The 23,099-nt window shown below is 41.5% G+C and overlaps 1 protein-coding gene, 1 long non-coding RNA gene and 1 pseudogene across 2 annotated transcripts in view; 2 read left to right on the plus strand and 1 right to left on the minus strand.

The window, feature by feature from the left end:
* The window catches only part of LOC132211217 (uncharacterized), a 1,824,365-nt gene that overhangs the window by 1,360,663 nt on the left and 440,603 nt on the right, over window positions 1–23,099 (plus strand). The window lies entirely within an intron of this gene.
* On the plus strand, window positions 3,926–5,641 carry LOC132226157 (ras GTPase-activating protein-binding protein 1-like). Its single transcript, XM_059681019.1, has one exon. It carries the CDS (start codon window positions 4,484–4,486, stop codon window positions 5,027–5,029), a length of 546 nt encoding a protein of 181 aa, XP_059537002.1. The 5' UTR covers window positions 3,926–4,483; the 3' UTR covers window positions 5,030–5,641.
* On the minus strand, window positions 12,964–16,931 carry LOC132228176 (anillin-like; annotated as a pseudogene).

The raw sequence follows: 23,099 nt of genomic DNA on the forward strand, positions 1-23,099 counted from the left end.
GATGAATAAGTCTCAGCAAATACAGCAGGAGGGTGCTGTAAGCAGAGAACCAGCACAGGCGTTCCCAAGAATGACTGAATGCATCAAGACATTTTTTTAAATGCCGAAATCAAGACGAGGATATATTATGAATTCCCAGGGATGACACCAAAGTCCTGTTGCATTATTCAAATCCAAGCAAGTCAGGGCATCAGAAAGACATACCAGAGGGAATATCTACTGGGATCAGATGACCAGGCTGCATGACTTAACAAGTCTTTCCTCACTTGTCTATTTTGGTGCCTGGATGAAAGCCACAGCAAGGGCCCTGGGGCTCCACGAACAGAAATAACATTAGTTAAATTATCCACATTGATAGCAATTAGACCTTGGTTTATGGGAATAGGGTAATAAATTGCTAGTTTGGGAAAATTGTATAATGAGATAGGAGTGTGTTTTTCTTGCTGGCACTCAAGTTCTCCATTGTCATAAAAGCAAACTGCTTCTTTTTTTTTTTCTTTTTTTTTTTTTAAATATATTTTATTGATTTTTTACAGAGAGGAAGGGAGAGAGATAGAGAGTTAGAAACATCGATGAGAGAGAAACATCGATCAGCTGCCTCCTGCACATCTCCTACTGGGGATGTGCCCGCAACCCAGGTACATGCCCTTGACCGGAATCGAACCTGGGACCTTTCAGTCCACAGGCTGATGCTCTATCCACTGAGCCAAACCGGTTCCGGCTGCTTCTTAACAATAAACATGAATTTCATAAGAACATTTGGGTCCTGTGGCATTTTCAGGTGGGTGAAAGGGTATGTTTGGGGAAGAGACACCTTTTACATTCTCTCCATCTAACTAAACATAAGAAGATAGCAATTTTTTTCTGCCCAAGAAAACATAAAAATAATATTCTGACAAAGACCACTGCTCTTCAAATCCAACTGGAAAAGGTGACAATCTGGACAGAACTACCCAAGACCCCTCCATTATAAACAACTCTGTGAATGCTCTGTTAAGAAAAGGACACTAATAGCTTCATTTGTGGAATCAAAGAACCAGCGTGCATGCTGAAGTGCATCCAAATGTATATGTTTCTCCCAGAGAGCAATTCCCTGTGACAGGACAGTGTCTGCTTTAGAGACTGGGAATTCCCACAGCGATATAAGACAGGTTTGCAAGTGAATTCAGCTCTGAAACTGAAGCACCAGAGAAAATAGCTACCTAAGCAACACAATACAGGCAGCAACACAATGCAGGCAGCAACCCAAAGCCTCAGGTACCTGCACCCCGGTCCTCAGAATGGCTTTTTCTGCTGTTGCTGTGAAATAAGTCAGTTCTTCATTAGCAAGAATTCCAGATTCATTTTTCCTGCAGGTTCTGACCAAGCTCCACCTGATGGAGTTCCTAAACCCTAACAACCTTTCTATAAGAAAGGGGTGTCCTCCAGGAAAAAACTTGATCTCCTTCTTAAACAGTTTGAATCTTAATAAAAAGTTATAAAAGACCATAAAAAAGTATGTACTTCCCTCCCTAAATATCCAAACTTCATACCCAGTAATAATATCAAAAGAAATCCAACTGGCTATTTAAAGTTATCCTTGGGTTCATTAGAGCTTCAATATCATACCTACTGCTGAGTTGATGACAGGTGGGGATTTTGCCAAAATCAGTGTATCCAATTAGCACCAGGGGTCCACAAGTCAAGCACTTGCAAGCTACAAATTGTAGGTGACATTTCTAAACACAGATTCGCAGGGTAAGTCAGGACAGCCTTCTCTACCTTTGGAACATTATTAGGAAGCAATACTCTACCCAACCTTTGTAATCCACATATATTTTTAAAGAAGAGGATCCTAAGAATTTAGTTACCATGCAGACTTTTATGGCCAGGAGACTGGTATATGCTTACTCTCATGAACCCAAAACAGGCTTGTTAGTTATGTGTACATTTTGTACTTTTGGGAACATACATATCCAGGCACCCAGACTGCATAAAATTCACTATTATGATAAAATTATATAGTTTGTTGATAATGGAGTCACTTCTGCACTCTCCTTGCCTTGTAAAATCCCAGACACCAGTCTTGTGAATAGAGTTCACTTCTGTTTTAAACTAGTCATTCTAAACTGTTTCCATAAAATAATAGTGCTCTATAAGCTGGGCCAAAATACCCCACAAGTAAAACCCAATAATGTCAGACAAATAGTTTATAGGAAAAAGTTGGAGTTACTGATTGTCAAATAGGTTTTCTGGCATATAGTTTTCTTGAACCCTTGGTGCTCTCTCCCCTAGTGTCCATTAGAATACATTGTAGATGAAAGAGTGGATGAACAAATAGCAAATAGAGGGAAACTCAGTAACAGCTGATCTTGCTGGTTCAACATGTGTGTCTTTTCCCATGTATATGTGTGTTCTTGGTTGTGGTTTTAGAGGCATGTCTCTATCCACAACTCAACTGACTATTTAAAAACGTGTCTACTTTATTAGGAGGTAAATCACATACACACACTCTATATCCATCAGGGATTACAACTTTTAGCTCAGTGCCTCTCTGTAGTGGCATTGTTCAGTTGAGAAAAACAAGACTGAAGGATACACAGTCCATCCTTTCTCAATAATCTATAGCAGGGCAAACTTTATCTCTAAAGGACCAACTAGTAAATATTTTAGGCTTTGTGGGCCATATGATCTCAGTCACAACTGTGTGACTTTGCTGTTGTAGCACTAAGCAGGCAAAGAAAATATGTGAATAAATGAATATGATGTGCTCCAATAAAATTTTATTTATGAGCACTGAAATTTGGATTTTACATAATTTTCATATGTCATGAAGTATTCTTCTTCTTCTTTTTTCAGGCACTTATAAATCAAATACATTTACTTTTGATCCACAGACCATAATTTGCCAACCACATCCTAAAGTCAAGCTGCTTTAAAACACATTCTTGACCATTGGAGAGGAGCACATCTGACTTTCTCATCTTGACTTTTGACTAGGTTACTAGTCAAAAGGGCAATGTAAGAAATGTCAGATGAGCTTCACAATTGGGTTTACTGTGAAGATGCCACCCAAAGCAGCACACACTGTTGCCTTAAAGTGGAGCAATTTCCCTGGGGTCCTGAGGATGGTTGTACTCCTTCTGGGCAAGTGGCTTCTTGCAAATAATCATAACACAGATAACTTTCTTTTTGTTTGAGCTGCTGGAAAGTTCACAGGCCAATTTGCTCGGATCTAGCAAACATATTGGATCACATAGCATATGTTTTGTATAAATATATCCCACTTTTATCTCATTTTTCTAACCAATTTTTTCTTTATCACTTTTAAAATAGTATTGCGTTGTAAGGATTTTTGTAAGTAGCCCAATAAGGCAGAAAGCAAATAAAATAATACTAATAAAATATATATTATACTCATTTTCTGTACTTAAAATTGTTGGTAATTCATTAATCAAAAATGATTTCTTATTCAGCCAGTGTTGCTCAATGGTTGAGCATAAACCCATAAACCAGGAGGTCGGTTTGATCCCCAGTCAGGGCACATGCCCAGGTTGCAGCCTTAATCCTTAGTAGAGGGCTTGTAGGAGGCAGCCAATCAATGATTCTCTCTCAATCATTGATGTTTCTATATCTCTCGCCTTCTTCCTTTCTCTTTCTGAAATCAATAAAAACATTTTTCATTAAATGACTTATTATAATGTTCCCCAAAAGAGCACTAGGACCAGTAGTTTTATGACCTGTCATGGTCAAAGAATCCTCACCTGAAGGAAATCTTGGACAGAAGTCCAATAATGCAACAGACACAATGTGGATGGAGTTGCTCTGAGTGAAATGAGTACCCAGGATAAGGAGGTACAGAGGCCACCTGAAGGATAGTCACTGGGAGTACTTATTAGAATGATAGATTTCTGGGCTCCACTTAGAGCCTCTGGATCTTCCTCTTTCAGGCATCAAGCATGAGAATCTGCATTTTAAATGAGAATTTTGAGGAATTGTTTGAAATACTAAAAGCTGAGTGGCATCATCCAAGAGATTTGCTAAGGACAATTTGAAAAACATTGTTCCAGGGATGCAGTTGCATGAGGGTTTTTGTTTTGTTCTGTTTTGTTTTTCCTTCCTCAGCACTGTGGAGCAAAGCTTGTTCCTCTCCCACTTGCTGCCCAGATTGAATTGACCAAAGCAGTGGTTATGGAGAAGCCTGGTCCCCTGCTGGTAGGGTGGGAATTTGTGAGGTAGCATTACACACTACTAAACAAGGTGCCAGACATGATATACAGATTGTATGGAAAGAAACTCTTCTTATGTCCATAAGGGATTGGATTCAAATGGAAAGCCAGCATATGCGATCTATGGACAGAAAGAAATCCATAGGGAAGTGATGTCACAAAACCTCATTAATTGCTACACTAAGATTCACCATGTTGATGCTCATGCCCCTCTGAATGATGTGGTCCATGTGATGGGGTTGCTGTTTAATAACAAATAGGCTTTGAGGAGATTCATGCAGACATTTTTCCTTGCTCCTGAGGACTCTGTTGCAAACAAGTTCTATGTTCATAGCGCCGTCTTCAGATACCAAGATGAGGTCTTTGGTGGCTTTGTCACTGAGCCTCACGAGGAATCTGAGGGAGAAGCAGAGAAACCTGAAGAAAGACAGCAGACACCTGAGATGGTACCTGATTATTCTGGAACTTTCTGTGATCAGACGCTCAGCAATGATTTGGAAGAACATTTAGAGGAACCTATTGCTGAACCAGTGTCTGCTCCTGAACCAGAACTGAAGCAAAAACCTGAATTTGAAATCCAAGAGGAAAAGTGTGAGCCAGAATTGGAGGTAACTGCTCCTGAGGATGCTCAGAAGAATTCTTCTCCAGCACCTGAAGACATCACTCAGACAGAGCAGGGGACATGTTCCTGGGCATCTGTGACCAGTAAGAACCTTCTACCCAGCAGAGCTGTTCCAGTTACTGTGATACCACCTCATGTTGTTCAAGTACCAGCTCCACAGCCTTGCCCTGAATCTAAGCCTGAATCTCAGGTTCCATAGCAGAGGGATCAAAAAGTTCTGAACAACAAATAAATATTCTTTTCCAGAGGGGTTGAACCCTGAAGAATTGTGAGACACCCTGACAGCCACCGACTCTTCATTGGCAATCTGCCTCATGAAGTGGACAAATCAGAGCTTAAATATTTCTTTCAAAATTATGGGAATGTGGCGGAGCTTTGCATTAACAGCAGTTGGAATTACCCAGTTTTGGTTTCGTGTGTTTGATGATTCTGAGCTTGTCCAAGAGGCCCTTAGCAACAGGCTCATCATGTTCAGAGGTGAGGCCCATCAGAATGTGGAAGAGAAGAAGACTTTAGCTGCCAGGGAAGGTGGACCGATGAGATAACCATACACACACTCTATACTCATCAGGGATTGTAACTTTTAACTCAATGCCTCTCTGTAGTGGCATTGTTCAGTTGAGAAAACAAGACTGAAGGATATACAGGCCCTCCAGGTGAGCTGGGTCATGGAATGAGAGGCCCTCGCTGGGAGGCATGGTGTCAAAACCAGGATTTGGAGTGGGAAGGGAATTGCTCCAAGATGGTGAATTGGTCTTCACTGGTCTTCACACAGCAGTGCAAACCCCTGTTCCTGCAGAATGGTGAATTTCTTCAACCACCATCTGGTATCTTGCAATGTGACCCTGGTCTCTTATAAACACCTTTAAGCTTGTACAATTTCACTTTTTGTGTTAATGGTGTGTGTTCTCTCCCCTCTTCTTCCCTCTCCTCACCTTTTAGTCCTTCACTTCCAATTTTGTGGAATGATGTTAGGAAAAATTGATTTTAAAGAATGGGAAAAAAAAGACTGAATTTCTTTGCTTTACTTTGCATGTACAGACTACATTTAATAGCCATTTCCCCAAAGGAATGTTTCTCATTTATTACTGACATTTGGTATGTTTCATTCATTGGGTATTTTTTTACTTATTTTCTATATGTTTCAAAAGCCCTTGAGAAATACAGGATTTGATAAATAGAAACTCATTGGAAAAATTGACAATTTTGATTCTCACTGGTATGGTTAAAAACTTAATAAAAGATGTTAATGAAAAAACAACAACAAAATACCCTCAAAACATTGTTTCAGGCAGTAACACAAATTCGAAGAAGATGGGCTAGCAAAAGGAGCTGTCTAGGAAATCTGGACATGTTCTTAGTGCAAAGCCAGAAGGTACATGATGATGAGCATGGACTCAAGCAACAGTCTGTCAGAGTTCAAATCCTGCTTCTACAGTTACTAGCTGTGTAACCTTGGACAAGTCACTTAACCTCCCTGTAAGTACCTTCTTTATAATCTTTACCTCATTGTAAAATAAGGATGTTCATTAGCAAAAGTTTGTTGGGCAGATTTTGTCTACAAGGTTTTTAGAACAATTCTCAAACACTTTCCCTTATTTCTATTTACCTCGTATCAGACACTTTTTAATGTAGCCCCTAATATCTCCTGTTTCTTCCTCTCTCCTCCTTTCCTCTTTCATTCCTTTTCTTCTGTATTTGCCCTCTTTGATGCCAAAACTCAACATCATAGAACTAGATGGAGAAAGCGAAACTGCATCTTTACGGTTGATGATGTCAGAATCAGGTTGAAAAGATTAGGAGGAAGAAAATCTCTGTCACCTTGAAGCCATAGCAGTAAGCCCATAAAATGAATGCAATGTGCAGACAGGGCTTAGCTGGAGCACTTTCACTCTCAAAGTGGACTGAGATAAACTGGTGATAGACTTTCAGGCCAAAAGCAATCTTCTGATGTCCAGCTTGAGACCAGCTGTATTCTTACAGCCCCTAATCTCCTAGCATCTGCAATGCTGTCATTACCAGGAAGAAATGCACATGCAAAGTCCAGCATTTCAGTGCAAATATACATTAAATATAAATATGTTTCAATCAGTAGCCACTCATTTCAAAAGGCTTTAGTCACATGTAGTGTCTTAAGGAAACAAAATGCAACATTTACTTGGCAATAGTGTGTGTATATTTGGGACGAACACTATTTTGTCCCAAGGTGATGAAAATTGGTCCTTGGGAGGCAAAAACAGTATTACAATGTTTGGTGTTTACACCAAGGGCCACAGTACGTAAACAGATATACAGTATATCCAAGGTATTAAAATTTCATGGGGAATGGGAGAAGTTAGGGGAAAAAGTCTCAGGAGGTGGAGGATATTAATGAAAGAAAGGTTGAGAAATAGTGTTTGAGTGGACTAGCTGATGCAAACTTGGTGGCAGAAAACAGCTCAGGATGCTCAGATAAAAGAGATTTTAAGGCAAAGATATGAAAATAATTCTGACACCCACTAAAGATTCTGAGGGCCTCAGAACCTCTGGGAACATCAGGCTTGGCAAAAGTTTTAAGATTTGCTGTAGGATAAGGTTAAAGAAAGTCACCGCATAGTGAGGTATGCTCTACTGTACTGTGTTCTCAGACTGAGGCCTTATTCTAAAAAGCTTTATTACTGGAAATGGAGAAATCATTTTTTAAAAGAGAAATCTACTCTGTAGTCTTGAATTAAGAAGTATGCCCCATGAATTCTAAATTGTAACAATAGCTACAATAAAGTGATTGAGATGCCCAAATTCATCTAATCACACATTCTGACTGGCCTCGTTAAGCACTCAGAAGAATGAGCCACAGACTTTCTTCTCTCTGCTGTCTGTAAATAGAAAAGATTATATGAAACCTGGTGATCAAATTCTGTTGTAAATGCTCATATTTTCACAAAATATAGATTACATTCTGGAGAGGAAATTAGTTTAAAATTTAGTTTATTAAACCAGGTTTAAAATAAAACAGAAGTTTAAAAGAGCAATATTAATATTCTATTCAAATCATCTCTTGATTTCTATTTTGAAGGGATCCTATAAGACAGCTTGATTTTTATTACAATGAAGAAAAATAAAACAACTCCTTTCCACTCATCAAAAAGAACCAACCGTAAAAACAGGTTGCCCTAAAAGCTAACACTAACAAGTCCAAATGGAAAGTTTGATTTTGTGGAAAAATCAACAATAGCTTTAGAAATATTGCAATCAATCCTCAAAAACTTAATTTTTTTTCCTTCCATAGCTTTTCAGCTAGTGTGGTCTTTCATTCCAAATGCTTCTTTGAGCGATTTTACTCTATCCCACAGAAGAAAATGAACTATTTAGCTCCATACTTAATGGCGAACTCCAGTTCAGTGTATGCATTAAGCCCAGACTCCAGCAGGCCCAGATCAATATATCTGGTTATGAACCAGAGGCCCTTCTTGCAGTCAGAGATCCTCACTGGAGATAAAGGACTGAGAGCTGTCACTGATTTATGCTCTCTCAGCAGTACACTGACAGACGGTGCCTCAGGAAGCAGAGTGGAAAACCACATGAAGGCAATCAAGGGGTCCTTGGGAAAATGCTGACCAGTGCAGACCAGGAATCACACCTAAAAGTCAACAGACCTGAGCCCTGGTGAAACGCGTGGGGCTTTGTGTAGATCTGGACTGTCTACACCTAGTGAAAGCAGCTCTGTGAACCACAGGGGCTCTCTTGGACTCAGACTGAGGAGCCTGCTCTAGAGGTGGGGGCGTACTAATCAAGTAGGCTGCTGTCCTTGCACCGCTGGCAGCTGTGATTGGAAGAGTCACTGCAGCTGCATCCTCCCAAGCATTTTGGGCCTGACCAAGATACCCTGCAGATCCAACACTAGCAGTACAAGGGGCACTGGAGTCCTTATCACAGGCAGCCTCCCAAGGGGTGATTCTGCTGGTGAACAGACAGATGCATTTCACTAGACAGGTATGTAATAATACAGAAACAATTCCTTTTTCTGACCAGCAAAGTAGAACAGGCTTTACGAATATTGCACAGTTTTGCAGAACTTTGAAACTCATGAAAAGATTTGAGAGCAACAATAGTACATCAAGCAGATATGCAGTCAGCAGTAATAAGAGAAAAGCCAGTAATGTTTCAGCAGCTAGTTGTGGGTGACCCACACAGGCCCTCAGAGTGAAGGAATCAGAGTCCTGGATTCATATTTTTATATCTTTTAAAGGAAAACAACAACGAGCTAAAAAGTTAAAATAAAATTTGCCTTTATGTGCAATACTCCATAGAGAGGATTGGAATGAATAAGACAAACATCCAAAACATTTACATTAGTGGTTGGCTGTTAAACAGAAAAAAATAATGTCACCTTTCTCAAAAAGCTGACCTTAAAAACTGACATTTAAATCCAAAAGGACCCATTTGAACAAACTGCACATTACCTACATGAAGTGAAATGATTGCACATTCTCTCATGTATCTGCCCATTGCTTGTTAATGTAAGGGCAGAGAACCCATATTTTCTCTAAGCAATTTCATACAGTATAAATTCTCAGGAAAAAAAATTGCCATTTAAATCAGATAACCCATGTGACACAGTAGGCAATTGATCAAAGTTAGTTTTCTTCCTAATATTTGACAGGCCAGCTTGCTTTTTTTAAGAGGATGTCCACATAGCACAGACACAGGCTCTGTTCTGTAGGAAAATCATCCTGAGCTCTCCCCGAAGACCTGTGCTTATTATGACACAGTGGCCCAAACATTGCCCCCCAGTTTTCAGGTGAATTTTGATGATAAACATTATTCATTTGGTTCTGTTCCAGGTAATCCATTCAAGATGCTGATATTTCAGTTTTTCCTTTCCTTGTTTTGGTTTTATTTTTAATAACAACAGCTGTGCTCTGAAACAGCTCCTTTTTGTTCTTTTGACAGTGGCTGGAATCTGGGAGGTTTGAAAGATGCTTCTTCATATCACTGATCAAAGATTATTTTCCCTGAGAACTGGTTCACTCCCTAGCTGTACATTAATCAAATTCTCCCCCTTTTCTCAAGCGCCCAAAGTGTTTTCCTTCCCTCCCTCTAGCTTTTAGTCTTTTTCCACATTAGGAAAGTTGATGAAGTGGCCCTGTGGTAAGGGAGACTCGGAAGGACTTTCATCTCAAAGACCGCAGATTCCATCTATCGAGTCAGAACTGGTTACTAAACCTCAGGCCTGCAGGCCTATGGCTTATCAGCTGCCCCCGGTGAGCCCCTCCAAGGTGGGGTTGGAGTCAACACCAAGAATTGGCAGCAACCCATCTTGCATGTTTGTAAAGTGATGACCTACAGGGAACAGACTCCTGTGGGACATGACCCTTTAACACACATCCAGGATCCTTTTCTAAAAGACAACTCTTCACTTTCTTTGCTGTCAGTCTCTCAGCATTTGTCTTCAGTGAGTCATTTTATTTTTTGCAATATATTTTTGGGCAATCTGTAATTATTTTTTTATTTGGAGATCTAATTAAGAATCATCTTGGTCATATGAAACTTTTTTTTTTTTTTGGTCTGAGCAGCATTGGGTAGCCATTACTTCACCCCACATAGCAAATGCCTAATTACTATGCCCAGCTTTTGGCTTCCTAATCATATTCTAATTGCCTGCAATTGTGCTCTTTCTGGCTTAGCCAGTCTTATTCTGAGAACAGTCATTCTAATTCACAATGAATATGTAAATAAAGAGCTGGTGTGTGCAAAACCAAAACATTGTGCCAGACCTTTAAGAAATGAGAAGTCAGTTTAGAAATCTGTTGCCTAGCAACACACTACTAACTTTGCTCTCCATTTTCCAAACCATTTGATAGCCTCCTGTTGTTTTGTCAGCATTCCAATGTAAAACTTCCCACCTTCCCTCTTTAAAATTAGGAATGAATGTTTGGCTTTTTAGTTTCAAGAATTGACTTTAACCATCATCTTTTTTTCTTCTTCTGAATTTCATAATAATCCTGATTCCCTGGTTCTCAGTAGGTCCCAATTTGTTTTTCTTCCATGATAAAAACTACTTTATCCTCCAATTAAGTACTATATCTAAGAACAATTTTCATATTTCTTACAAGCTTCAAATCGAGGTTTAATTTTTTAATAAATAATACCACCAGGAAATTAAATTGCACTTTGTTTTGTAAAGTCCTATCATGCCCACTAATACATTTAATTAACACTTTAGATGCTTATCCAAATTTCTCTAGCTTATGACACCATGCTCAAAAATTGTTTGACCTGTAGAGAAAAGGTTATGGTGATGTCTTTTGTTGTTTTGTTTTAAATTAGGAGACAATATCCAGTTACTAGGCTTTCATGTGGTAATTTTGGCATTTAATCCTTATTCTAATCAGAAATCTAAAGGAAAATAAAAAAATCTTTCCTCCACTCCTTTTATTTCCTCCAACACTGAGCTTCATATTACAGGTGATAAGCCTTGGTCAGAGGTGATTAACCAATGGAAAGTCCACTTCTCTCTCTTCTTCCAGTCCCAACCCCTCTGGGTCTTTGACTGGAAGCAATATCAGAGGAGGCTCCTGTGCTCAGCCTTATCTTTATCCTTTCTTCTGGCTATCTAAGGTATCTGAAATTTTCTCCAGAGAGAAGCAAAAAAACTCAGACATCTCCTTATGTGTTATAGCATGATTGCTTTCAGTGCCATGATGAACCACATCAGCCATGTTTAATAGTTCCTGAGTCTTTGTTTTGACTCTGACCCTTCTTGGCAATTCTCCCTTCACAAAGGCTTCTGTTGACTCCTAAATCATGGGCTAGCATTAGGGGTTGCAGACTTCAAAAGCACAAATTTCTATTCTTTGTTAATTCAGCCAGAGAGCAGTTTCCTAGGCAGCAGGGCACAGGTTAGGCAAAATAAATGGGCAAGTTTACTGAAATCATCCATGTCTCCTCTCCCCAGTGAAGATACTCTACAGGGCATTGATCTTTGCTTTCAGAGGCTGGAAATAAAGAAAGCTTCAGCATCACCCCATCACCCAGTCATGCAAACTAGTTAGATAGTCAATGTAAAGATGTGAATACATTAAGTTAGATGAGGGAATTTTTACTTCAAAGGACTGTGTTTAGACAACAACTAAAAGTAAGAAAAATAAATGTGTCCTAAAATATCTAAATCCTTTGGCAGCTATATTATTTGGTTTGTGTTTAAGGACATGTGGGTATGTATATTTTAAGGCTCCAAATATGTAATGTGAAGCAGTAGAGAAGAACTATACTTAAATACTCATCTTGACTTTTCACAATGCTTTCACTGACCAAATAAACCTCAGTAGAAAATATGTTTCTCGCATTATTATTTTTTTAATAAATCTTTATTGTCCAAATTATTACAGATGTTCCTCTCCCCCCTCTCCCCAGTAGCTCCCACCCGGATCCCACCCCACCCCGTGCCCTTACCCCCCCCCCCCCCCCGCTACTGTCCTCATCCATAGGTGTAAGATTTTTGTTCAATCTCTTCCCGCACCCCTCACACCCCTTTGCCCCCGAGAATTGTCAGTCCACTCCCTTTCTATGGCCCTGCTTCTATTATAGTCACCAGTTTATTCTGTTCATTGGATTTTTTATTGACTTAATTTTTAGATTTACTTGTTGATAGATATGTATTTATTGTCACTTTGTTGTTGATAATTTTTATCTTTACCTTTTTCTTCTTCTTCCTCTTCTTAAAGAATACACTTCAGCATTTCATATAATCCTGGTTTGGTGGTGATGAATTCCGTTAGCTTTTTCTTGTCTGTGAAGCTCTTTATCTGACCTTCAATTCTAAATGATAGCTTTGCTGGGTAGAGTAATCTTGGTTGTAGGTTCTTGCTATTAATCACTTTGAATATTTCTTGCCACTCCCTTCTGGCCTGCATAGTTTCTGTTGAGAAATCAGCTGACAGTCATATGGGTACTCCCTTGTAGGTAACTGAGTTTCTTTCTCTTGCTGCTTTTAAGATTCTCTCTTTGTCTTTTGCCCTTGACATTTTATTATTTTGTTTTTATTTTTTTTTCCATTTACAAGTATTTATTTAGGTAAGAGATCAGAAAACACATTTTATAAATACACATAAGAAAAAACACATTCAAATGAATAAAAGATAAAATGACAGGTGACAGAATTTAGTGTTTATAAATGAGACCATCAATAACTTTAACAATTTAGAGAAGAAACTCAAAGTATACTTAAAAGTTTGAGACCATGCTTTACAATATTTTATAACACAAAAATAAAGTGTTAGGCTTTTAAAGAAATACATTACTCAATAGCTTTTCAACAGATTTCATAACGGATTTCTAGACACTGTCATATATGACATGAAAAGTTAAGTCAAGAGCTTTGGCACGCCAAGTATTAGTCCACAGCAGCCTGTGAGATTTGCTTTCTTACATAAAAATTCTTCAATTTACATTTGTTCTTGTTACAGGAACAGAAAGAAACTAACATGCCAAGTATATCTGAGGAGTCTGTTAGCTATATAGCAAAAATAATTACTTTTGAAAGCCTACATTTTATGAAAATGTGTACCATGCAGCATCTTCAGTAACAACAAATGTAAACCATGTGATTATTAAGTCTTCTAAATAAAGCATCTTACCTCCAAATCTCACACTATATCCCTTAAGTCTGCATCTCCTGTTCAGAGAAGCCTCAGCTTTAAACGAATGCCCATTTGCTCTTTGAAAAAACCCTTACCTCCATTACTAAAAATGTTTCTGTGAAGTCCCTTAGAAATGTTTTCAGTGCAACAGTAACAAGATACATCCAATAAAGGCCCACAACCAACAGGAAGACCAATGAGGCTAAAGAGTGGCTCTAACTCCCAAAGACCCCTCTGTGCTGAGACCCACAGCTCCAACAACACAACTTATAATTCCTTACTTAAAAACAAACAAATGTTTTATCGTGAATAACTGAATAATCAGGTTTCTAGGAAATGAGGCTTTTAGATTAAGATTTAGCAAAATCAACTATAATGAATTTTCCTCCAGGCATTTATGAATGACAAATCAGTTGAAATTTTACATACAAAAGACATAAATATTGCATAATATGTAGTGAATATTGGCACATACCCTTTCGTTTTTAAAGCATAAAATGCAATCAGCATATCTGCTGCTCTTAAGATACACATATGACGGAGCTCAAAGCCACTGCTGAGCGCACGGGAACTGTCCCGCTCAGGGCTTCCCGAAAGGCTTGTAGCAGGCATAAGGCTGCCAGAGGCAAATGTCCACAAGGACTTGATTGAGCTTCTGCATCCAAAGGTCCCGCTCTTCCTTGGTGTCTGCAGACAGCCAGTGCTTGGTGACAGTGTGTCCCTGCACTGGCTGACAAGCATCTCTCGGTCATCTTCTCTTTGTGGTCGGACAGTTAATTAATTCAAAAGTGCTGCGTCTTGTGCAAAATTCTCTGTTGGCTGGTTCTATCTGACGACTGGCACAATTGGCCAGATTTATCCTTCCTATGGGATTCTTCCGTTTCTTGTCATCAGGGTACGTCCAGTAAGAGATACAGTTTCCAGACAGAATATACCATCTTCGATGCCAGGTACCAAACCCACTCACATCTTCAATATGGTTAGAAAAACTTTTTCTTCAACACTTGAATTCAATGGACATTTTATTTTTAAATGAATATGACCTTCCAAAAGAGATAAAAAGGGCACCTTTTCCTGGAACAAATATCCCAGTAGCTCTCGCTCTTTTACATCATAATTTATCTTGTCCACAGCAAACTTAGTGTTTCCAACTGAAGACAAGGACAGCATGTAAGATCCAACAAGGATAAAGTTGCTGGTGCGCACAGCATGGAGACCGCAGGGGCTGGCCATCACTGAAGAATGAAGGGTGCTTTTTGTAGTTATAGATGTGAGAAGTTGCTTTGGAGTGATAGCCTTGGATTTGTATGCCTTTTTCTTCTTATCTGGCACTGAGGGATCTTTCTTTTGCACCAAGCTGTAAACTTCAATACTGATTTCAAAGTCATTGGACACATCTTCCAGAGTGTACATGGTGGAGAACGTCAGGGCATCACCATTCAGAGAAGTGGCAGTGCTTGCCAAAGGGGTGGCCACCATGCTCTTGGCTCCTGCCTTCAGTATGAAGAGGAAGGAGTAACTTGCTGCATCTGGTTTCTGAACTGTGCTGCAGGCAAAATCTGCCTTGAGATGCAAATGGATTTTTGACAAAGTGACTGACCCTTTGGATGGGACAAATTCATTTTGGGAGAGGAGACCAGTCTTATTCTTCCTCTGAGGTCCTTCACTCTTCAGTTTATTCAACTCATCAATCAAAAGTGTTCTCTTCTCAGTTGTGATCAGAAGCAGCCTTTCTGCCTCGGCTTCTTCCAGGGACCCCTTCCCGTGCTCCTCATCCACACAGCAGTTCAGGGCCTGGCTGGCTTGGTAGGTCACCGACTGCTGCAGGTTGATTTCATTGTTGAGTTCCTGCATTTTCTGCTTGATGTTCACCTGACAAGGAAAGACACTCTTTTCTTCAGCATTCTTTTTTCCCTCTAATTTTGAAGTAGCATCTTCCGAGCAATCTGCTTAATTGAAGGACAGTCTGTTTCTTTGATTTTCTGAGATCTGTACTCATCAATGCTGTAAAGAAGGTCACGGTCCTCACAGTCCTCAGAACCAATGCTATCACCAGACTCGGCCCGCAGGACACAGGTTCACTGGAACTTTCCTGATCTGGGACTCTCATGTATGCTACTGCCCTTCAGTTCCAATCTAGGCGAGGAAGCAAAACTCTCTGGACTTACCAGCCAACTGTGTGCCAGCGGAGCAAGCAGCGACATTGAGGAGATATTCAGGGCATCCTCCTGGTCCTCCCTGCTCTAGGCTCCTGCCTGGCCCATCTGCTCTGGGCTCCTGGCCACATCCAGCTCACCTTCCTGCAGGACATCACTGAAGATGTCATTAATCACTTTTGAACTATTGATGTCATCCTCGTCATCCATGCTCATCTCAGTTTCACATACCACTGTGGTCTGCTACTCAACCTTTGGGTCTGATGTTACTTTTAAAGACTTTCCCTCTTCTAAAAACAATGTTATTTTCAATGGGCTAGACTTCGTCATTTCACATTCAGTGAAACCTGCAGGCTCTGGGCTGGGGGGCTTTCCTGCTACCTTTTCCTTTTCTGTTTCTGGATGTGACAGGATATTTGAAACAACTTGATGTTTTCTGAGGGGAGTGTTCTGAGAGTGAATTTCCTGTTTGGTTTCTAGTTGTTTGCTTCTTGAGTTTTTGCCTTTTTCTTTACTCCATATATTGCCCCTGTCAAATCAGCCATGAAGACATGCTAGTTCTTTTTCACGTTCTGCTTGAGCCGCTGCGCTACATGGGTCATAGATGAAGATGTGTTTTGCTTTAACAGTCTTTCCTGGATGGCCTTGGTGTTTGGAGTGACCATGGGGGTCCTGTGGGACACGCTCCATGTGGGGCTGTCTTTACTGTGTTCTAGACAGCGCTCTCCGAAGCGCTCCAGAAACGGCTTGACTCCTGCTCCTGGTGTTGTAGATTTGTCTTTAGAGTGAGACTACAGACAAGTTTCTCTATTTACTTCTTCTTTGGGCCGAACTGTCTGGGATTCGGCTGATTTCCCAATTGTTTTCGATACCTCTGTTTTCAAAGGACTAGCAGGAGTTTTTTGAAGTTGCTCAGGTTTTCGTACCTCACAGTTTTTAGCATTGGTGACAGATATAGAAGCTTTCACAAGGGAAGAAGCAGCTTTTGCAGTGCTGGAAATGGCACCCTTAGACAAGGAGACACCCCTATGGGGCAGGACTTGCTTCAGTGGGGCTTTGGTGCTCACTGAGTCTGCCTCTTGAGTGTGTCATTTATGGATGTGAGGAGTTGAAATCTGGTATTTGACCACTGGGTACACTGGCTCCTCAATCTCCAAGGAGGTGCAATGTCAGCCACTGCCTGAGGCCACCCAGCAGGAGCTACAACGAGATCTGCAGATTTCTCCTCTTTGTTCAGGGTTTGGAAGTTTTGGAGCTCTCTGACCCAGCTGCAGTTTGTTAGGTGAGGCTGCGAAAGGACAGACCATTCATATGCATAAGCCATTGTGCACAGCTTGGGTGGGGTTGTAAATTGGGTGGGGCGGGGTCTCAGGGAATCACCAGGGTGGAGCAAACAGAGATGGCTGCCAGTCAGCCGTGTCCTCATCTCCACGTCTCTGTGTCTCCGGGTTTCTGTGTCTCCATGTCCCCACATCCCATGCCCCCACACAGTAACAATGGTCCCGGTAATCACCTCTGCGAGAAAGCCACCCTTGCTTTCCGACCCGATGACAAACAGTCCAGTTTCTCCCCGTAGGAGTCTGGGTCCCCAGAGTCTCACCGGAAACTGGAATTCAGAGCAGTCAGAAGCTTATATCTCCCTTCCAATTGAAAAAAACAGCGCACCCAGTTGCCAGCCCATTTCGCGCGCCTCCGTACCTCCACTCTTGGCGCCTCCGCACCTCCTACCCAGTCTCAATGCACTTTTCTCTTTCCTTCTAGTTGTAGAACTTCCACTCAGCCAACTTTCCCGTGGTTCTGGATGATAGCCGTTTTGTCTTTTAGTTGTAGTTTTGGTGTGGTTGTAGGAGGCAGCACATACAAGTGTATACCTTATGCCACCATCTTGGTCCTCCCATTATTTTTTCTTATTCTTTCACACCAAAAAAGAATTTTCCAAGCGTCTTTCTTATTCTTCTCCCTCACTTTTCCCATAGCAGGCAGCTGGCCTAGTCACCACCTCCTAGTTCAGCGGTTCTCAACCTGTGGGTCGCCAACCTGTGGGTCGCGACCCCTTTGGGGGTCGAATGACCCTTTCACAGGGGTCGCCTAAGACCATCGGAAAACACATATATAATTACATACTGTTTTTGTGATTAATCACTATGCTTTAATTATTTTCAATTTGTAACAATGAAAATACATCCCACATATCAGATATTTACATTACGATTCATAACAGTAGCAAAATTACAGTTATGAAGTAGTAACAAAAATAATTTTATGGTTGGGGGTCACCACAACATGAGGAGCTGTATTAAAGGGTTGTGGCATTAGGAAGGTTGAGAACCACTGTCCTAGTTGTTCTTCTCTTTGAAGAGTGGAGGGGAAAAGTGCCCAGGCTACCAACTGAACATCCTCTAACCAGCACATAATTTGTGGGGTCCAAACCAAATGAAACACCAGGACCCTATTTCAAAAGTTATTAAGCATTTCCAGGTGGCAACAATGGAGCATGAAACCAAGCCTGGGGCTCTTCTCAGGACATACATGTGTGAAGGCCACCTTGCCTCTGGCAGAGGGAGCACTGCTCAGATGGAGCTGGAACCTCAAGAAACACACACAAAGCAGCCCAGGAGGAGGTCTTCGAAGGGAACAGCCTCCTCACGTCCTGTTAGTATGAAAGGTAGTTTGGGCCAAGAAGCAAGAAAAAAACATTGATTGGCATCAGGCATCATATGTGATGGTTGTATTTAATGCCAGCTATTGCATTTTATTCTTGTAACAGCATTCTGAGGAAGATATGTCAATTTAATAGATGAAAGCAACTGAAAGAATGCTAGCAATGTTCCCAAATGGTACAAATTTAAAAGTGATAGCTATTGTATTTTTAATTCTGGTCTGACTTCTCCAAAGCTTGCCCCTATTATGGTGTCCTGTAGCCTCAGGAGAGTGGATTCTTAGTGATCCTCCTGAGCACTAGAGATAAGCCCATTTAATCAAATGAAAAGGGAAGCTAAGGAGTATGCTGATTGCAACAGTATCCTTTGTGCTACCCTGGAAGCAATGTCACAGAGGAGGCTCCTGTGCTCAGCCTTAACTTTATGCTTTTTTCTGGCTATTTAAGGTATCTGAAATTTTCTCCAGACAGAAGTAAAGAAACTCTGTCTGCTGTCTCTGAGTGCTCACCAGTCCCCAGGAATTGGTGTCCTGACTGTCTTCAGATTCCCCTATACTCTCACATTGGTGCCCACAGCATACCCTTCCCAACAACATCCCAGACCCTGGACTTTCCCAAACATCCTTTTCATCAAACTGTCTTGACCCTCCATCCCTCTCATGGAAGGGAAGGAATGTAGTGTGTTGCGTTAATTAACCAGATCAGCATATTTATGAGTCAATACTTTAACTGGACCTTCAAAATGCAAATAATGTGTGAATTTCAAGGCTTTATAGCAAGGTCCTTGAAGTGATTTTTTTTTCCTGAGGAATAGTTTCTTGAACCCATGCTATTCAACAGCATGTTTATACATATAAAGTAAAATAAATGCTTTAAACATGATTATTATGTTCACAGGTTAGCTAATAAGTTGTAGAAAGTAACCTCACATACCACAGAACTTTCCAGGCAGCAGCGATAAAACATTTTACATATGTTCTGTAATATCCTGTATCCTGGTAGTGCTAGCCCTACACTGAACAAAATTGTCACTTCTGCCAAATTTCGCGGTCAGTGATTCTATGATATGGAGAAATGACCAGAATGGATTAAAATGAAATCATCGTCAACGTACAATGACAACCTATGACAGGCTTGAAACATCTTTCCCAATAGTACATTTGTATCTTAAACTACATCACCATGGAGTCCATTAAAACAGTAAAAAAGTACTTGAGGAAGCATTCATACAAAAACATACACAATATACTCAAAACTTCAATTCTGTTCTATTGGATACAATATACACACAATCTCAGAGTTCCCTGATTTTAATATTAAAATGTTCACCTTTAAAAAGAAAGAGGGTATGCTGTGTAATAAACCAGGTTCATGCAGAAGTCTCAAACAATTTTAAAAGAATAAGCTATTTATATTTAAATTTAGAATGATTTTATCCTTAACTTGAAATAGTCTATGCTCTAATATTCCAGGAAATGACTTATAACAAAATAATCAAGTCATACTATGAAGATCTGATCCAGAAGGATATGGAAGGACATTCCTGATCTTGTTCTTTCTGCTTGTCTTCTGCTGCTTTTGCCATTATTCACCCTCTTTTGAAACTCTCTTTTCCTAACTTCCATGAAACTACCATATGTAATTAATGTTTTCCTCCTTTATTCTCTTTCTCCATTGTGGTTCTCTCCCACTCCCCTGTCCTCCAAAGACCAGTCATGGTTCCCTACTCATCACTTCTCTCTCTCTCTACCATTAACTGTTGCTCCTTGCTCCTTGTCATAACATCAGCTCATCTCCTTGGCTCCAAATCTGATCTCTCTACTCACTTAAAATTCTGTATTTTCAATAATCTAAACCTCTTTTCACCATGAACTCAAGAAATCTGACATGAAATGCCTAAAGTAGATTACACTGTTAGAGGAGATAGAATGTTCCCTATTATTAAAGACTAGGGGCCCGGTGCACGAAATTCGTGCACTGGGTGTGTGTGTGGGTGGGGGGGGAGTGTCCCTCAGCCCAGCCTGCCCCCTCTCACATACTGGGAGCCCTCAGGCGTTGACCCCCATCACCCTCCAATTGCAGGATCGGCCCCTTGCCCACGCCTGACGCCTCTGACAGAGGCGTAGACCCCCATCACCCTCCGATCGCCTGATCGGCCCCTTGCCCAGGCCTGACGCCTCCGCCAGAGGTGTCAGGCTTGGACAGGGGACCCCATCTCCCCCCGATCACTGGCTCTGACCCCCGCCCAGGCCTGAGGCCTCTGGCCCAGGAATCATGCCTGGGCAGGGGACCCCCATCTCCCTCTGATCGCTTGCTCCACTCCCCGCCCAAGCCTGACACCTCTGACCCAGGCTTCAGGCCTGGGCAAGGGGACCATCATATCCCCCCAATCCCCGGCTCCGCCCCCCACCCAGGCCTGATGCCTCGGCCAGAGGAGTTGACCCTCATCACCCTCCGATCACCAATCACCGGATCGGCCCCTTGACCAGGCCTGAGGCCTCCGGCAGAGGTGTCAGGCCTGGGTAGGGGACCCCCAGCTCCCCGCCTTGCAGGCTCCACCCCTGCCCAGGCCTAACGCCTCTGGCCTAGGCGTCCGGCCCGGGCAGCGGGGACCCGCAGTGGCAGCGGCCCCGTGATCGTGGGCTCCGCTTTAGGCCCAGGCAAGGGACCCCTAGCTCCTGGGACTGCCAGCTTCGACCGTGCCCAGCTCCCATCGCTGGCTCCACCCCTACTTCCTGCTATCACTGGCCAGGGCGGCAAAGGCGCCTGATTCTCGGATCATGGCTGGGGGGCAGGGCAAAGGCGGCCCCAGGGCCGCCTTTGCCCTGCCCCCCAGCTCTTAGCTCCCCCCTGGGTTTCCGATCACTGTCAGTGGCAGGGGGCTTCTTCCTGCTTTCCCTTTCGCCTCCCTGCATTGTGCCTACATATGCAAATTAACCGCCATCTTGTTGGCAGTTAACTGCTAATCTTAGTTGGCAGTTAATTTGCATATAGCCCTGATTAGCCAATGAAAAGGGTATCGTCGTACGCCAATTACCATTTTTCTCTTTTATTAGATAAGATGTCCATTCTTATATTGAACCTTCCCTTGGCAAGATGATATAGAGGGGATCTGAACACTGGAAATGAGGTTGGACTAAATGAACTTTAGTTAAGGTTCCATAGACAAATTAGTTTCTTCTTTTGAAATTGGTCCTGGTCACCCAGACACAAAATCATGGAGTTAGTGTTGTTCCTTACTTTCCTTTTTCCCTCCATATCTAATTATTGGCAAAAATTATTATTCACTAAGTTCCACTAATTCTCCTAAACAACTTTTTTGGATCACTCCTACTCTCCATTCCCCTAACCCCCAGGCTCATACAGCAGCAAACTAAGCTGATGCAGCTGATGCCTTTGAATGGAATCTGGGATGACTCTGGACCTAAAACTTCTGTGGCAATCTTTTTATCAGCAGTCAAAACTCTTAATGAATAGAGCTTGAATAAAATGAGCAAAATGATGAAGAAGAAAGGATGAGGAAGAAAATCAAGGGAAAAAGTGGACCACTTTTTGTCCCCAGTCGGCTATTGTGTCTTCGAGGGTAGGCTGCTAGACTCTCTGTTGCCTCTGGGTTTATGGAGTCCCCTCCCACGTCTGCTGAGAGTTTGTTTGATAAGTTCTATCTCCCTTCCCTCAAAAGCCCTCAAGCTCCATCTTTCCCTCACTACTTCAAAATTTCTCGGATACGTAACCTGACCCAATTTCCCTTCTGGTGAGGAAAAAAAAAAAGAGAATACATTTATGTTAAGATAAGAAAAATGTTTATGATATCATGCTTAATTAAGAAAAACAAATCCATGATTGTATATAGAGTATTATCTCAATTGGCCAGTGATGCCTCCTGTTGGCTTTGCTATCTCTTCCTTCACTTGACATCAGCCTCCATTCTGAGGGTCTTCTCTTTGTGTCAATAACAAGTGACTCACAAAGAGTAAGCACTAGATGCACATTTTTAGATGAATAAATTAATTCTGTGAACAATACACATATATTTCCCCTAAAAGTTGGATGAATTAAAAGTACAATCTATTAAGAGATGTCTGCTTATCAGTTTCTCAAGTGCATAATGGAGTTCAGAGAATGATGCATATAAGTTCAGTACTTTTCCCTCACCATACAATTTTTTTAGTATTCATTAAGAGATTTATGTCAACACTAGGCATGGAAATCAGAGTCTCAGCCTCAATGATGAAAGTGATAATTACTCTGGTAAGCAAGGCTAGGTCTTTATGTATTTTGCTGATATATTGAATATATACCATTTATGGAAAGCAGGAAAACTTGGGGTGGCATTCACATACTTGTTTACTTACTTTAGTTACTTTATTAACTACAAGTCAGTTAAGTTTAAATTATGTTGTTGACAATATGAAAGAATCAACAAATAAATTCAAAAAGAGTAAATGCATATTGTTAGTGTTTACTTATTTATATATTACTAGAGGCTCAGTCATAAAATTTGTGCATGGGAGGGGGGTGTTCCTCAACCCAGCCTGCACCCTCTCCAATCTGGAACCCCTTGGGGGATGTCTGACTGCTGGTTTAGGCCCAATTCCTCAGGGGTCTGGCCTAAACCGGCAGTTGGACATCCCTCTCACAATCTGGGACCACTGGCTCCTAACCGCTTGCCTGCGTGCTGCCTGATTGCCCCAACCACTTCTGCCTGCCAACCTGATCACCCCCTAACCGCTCTCCTGTTGGCCTGATCATCCCCAACTGCCCTCCCCTGCCAGTCTGATTGCCCACAACTGCCCTCCCCTGCCAAGACCTGCCTCCTCTGCTGGGACCAGC

This window comes from Myotis daubentonii, chromosome 1 (genome assembly GCF_963259705.1).
Source record: "Myotis daubentonii chromosome 1, mMyoDau2.1, whole genome shotgun sequence".
In the NCBI taxonomy this organism is placed as follows: Eukaryota; Metazoa; Chordata; class Mammalia; order Chiroptera; family Vespertilionidae; genus Myotis; species Myotis daubentonii.